This window comes from Anarrhichthys ocellatus, unplaced genomic scaffold (genome assembly GCF_004355925.1).
Source record: "Anarrhichthys ocellatus isolate YVR2014 unplaced genomic scaffold, GSC_Weel_1.0 scaffold31, whole genome shotgun sequence".
Taxonomy (NCBI): domain Eukaryota; kingdom Metazoa; phylum Chordata; class Actinopteri; order Perciformes; family Anarhichadidae; genus Anarrhichthys; species Anarrhichthys ocellatus.
The window spans coordinates 4,524,556-4,526,284 of NW_022280061.1; the positions used below are offsets into that span (position 1 = coordinate 4,524,556).

A 1,729-nucleotide genomic window follows, 5' to 3' on the forward strand; every position below is an offset into this window, starting at 1 on the left:
TATCAGCTGGAGATCGGAGCATTTAGAGCAACTGCCGACTACTGAAATGTTTTTTAAGTCAGACACTATTCTGTTTCATTATTGTACTTACTGACCTTTTTATGGCTCAGCCACAAACAAATTAACGGGCATTTGAATGTCCCGCAGTGTGAGTTAAGTTCAGGATATTTTACTCGATCTTTGTTCTGTTCGAACCTAAAGAAAACTGCGCCGCGGTGGGTGCAACCCTTGCCTTTACTTACTATACCAGTGCCAAACATTTCTCCTTAATATAGGCTTCGTTGTTGTTGTGTTTACAGATACATTTTCTCTTCCTGTCATCCACGGAATCAAATTACGCCTTTTTATCCTTCAGAGCAAGTCAGGGCGGCTCTTTCCTCCCTGCGTGGAGTCCGTATGGATGCGCCAGAGGGGAGCTTTGCACTCATAGGGGAGGGACGAACGAAGTCAAGTTCGGATCAGATCAGGAAGGAGCGCACCGGCAGAGCGAGACAGACGGTACCAGGGGAGAGACGCACGTTTTCATGCCATTACACATTATTTATTTCGCTCATCGATTGAACAGACAGACTTTCTTCAGAAGAAAAAAAAGTGAAGCGGATCCCTGAAACGACACGGGGGAGATGCAGCCGGCGGCGAGATGGACTTTGCTGCTTCTTTCCGCGGGTTTGATGGCGCGAGGTAAGTAGGATGCAAGCTAGGCGCATACATATATATAATGTAGTTTAGATTCTTTCAGGTACGTATTCATTCCAGAGCTGTTTGGTTTAAAAGAGGAGGTGACGATAAGGTGTGAGGTTTACGCGCCAGTGACTAGACAGTTAACTTGGACATTTTGTGATGCTTCAGTTGAACGCTTTTTAAAAAGATATATTTCATCTGTGCGAAGTCAGCAATAACGTTATTGAGTTTCTGTCCAGTGCGGCAAAGCCGAAGAAGTTCATCTGACATTAGATCAATAGTCATCGATAATCAGTCTAATAACTTTTTTCCAGTTTGGTTGTTTTGAAAATGTCAAAATAGTCGTTTAATTGTCCAACGATTTAAAGGCAAACGGTCAACTTCAGCCTCGTGAAGTCATTTGAAATTGTTATCTATGTCGTCATTCTCGTGTCATATTCCTCATCCATGACTCGGTTCCGTGTTAAATAGGGCAACAAAATGAAATGCGGAAGAATCCCAGAGATGAATTTAGATGAATGCAAATTTAGTTTTGAGGCGTAAATCGTGAATTAAGGAAACCAAAACAGATTATAATTTGTTTACAGGATGTGTTCACGGCTGGTGAGAGAGTGGAGGGCCTGTAGTGCACTGGCTGCCACCACTGTATAATTCAGACAGAGGGCAGATAGGTGGGCTTCTGCAGGATTTTAATAAAAACCTCTCATCGTCATGTGCATCTATAAGTCTTACAGCCTTATTTCATTTTACCCCAATTATGGTATGAATAAAAAGTTGTATCTACATGTAATTACTGTGCTTGCTCCTGCACTACTTTATGAAAAGAGAGAAGTATATTTTTAGTGAGAATATTTTGTGAAGTTTGGTCATTTTAGGTTATTTTGATGGATCCTCAATTTATCAAAATAATTATTTTTGGGGTACAAGTTGTGTTTCTGGGTTAGGTTTAGTAAGTGAAGATCGGGTGGGAGTCATATTATGGTTGTATTGATGGTGGAGCTTAGGAATTGGTAAAACAAAAGAGCACACACATATATATATATATATA

The 1,729-nt window shown here is 40.8% G+C and overlaps 1 protein-coding gene across 1 annotated transcript in view; it reads left to right on the plus strand.

Annotated features, from left to right (window-relative positions):
- The first annotated feature begins 438 nt into the window (after nt 1-438).
- chrna6 (cholinergic receptor, nicotinic, alpha 6) overlaps nt 439-1,729 on the plus strand; it is a 20,866-nt gene continuing 19,575 nt past the window's right edge. Inside the window, exon 1 of the mRNA XM_031864687.1 lies at nt 439-681. Coding sequence (XP_031720547.1) covers nt 624-681 — 58 coding nt within the window. The 5' untranslated portion in view covers nt 439-623. The remainder of the gene's footprint in view (nt 682-1,729) is intronic.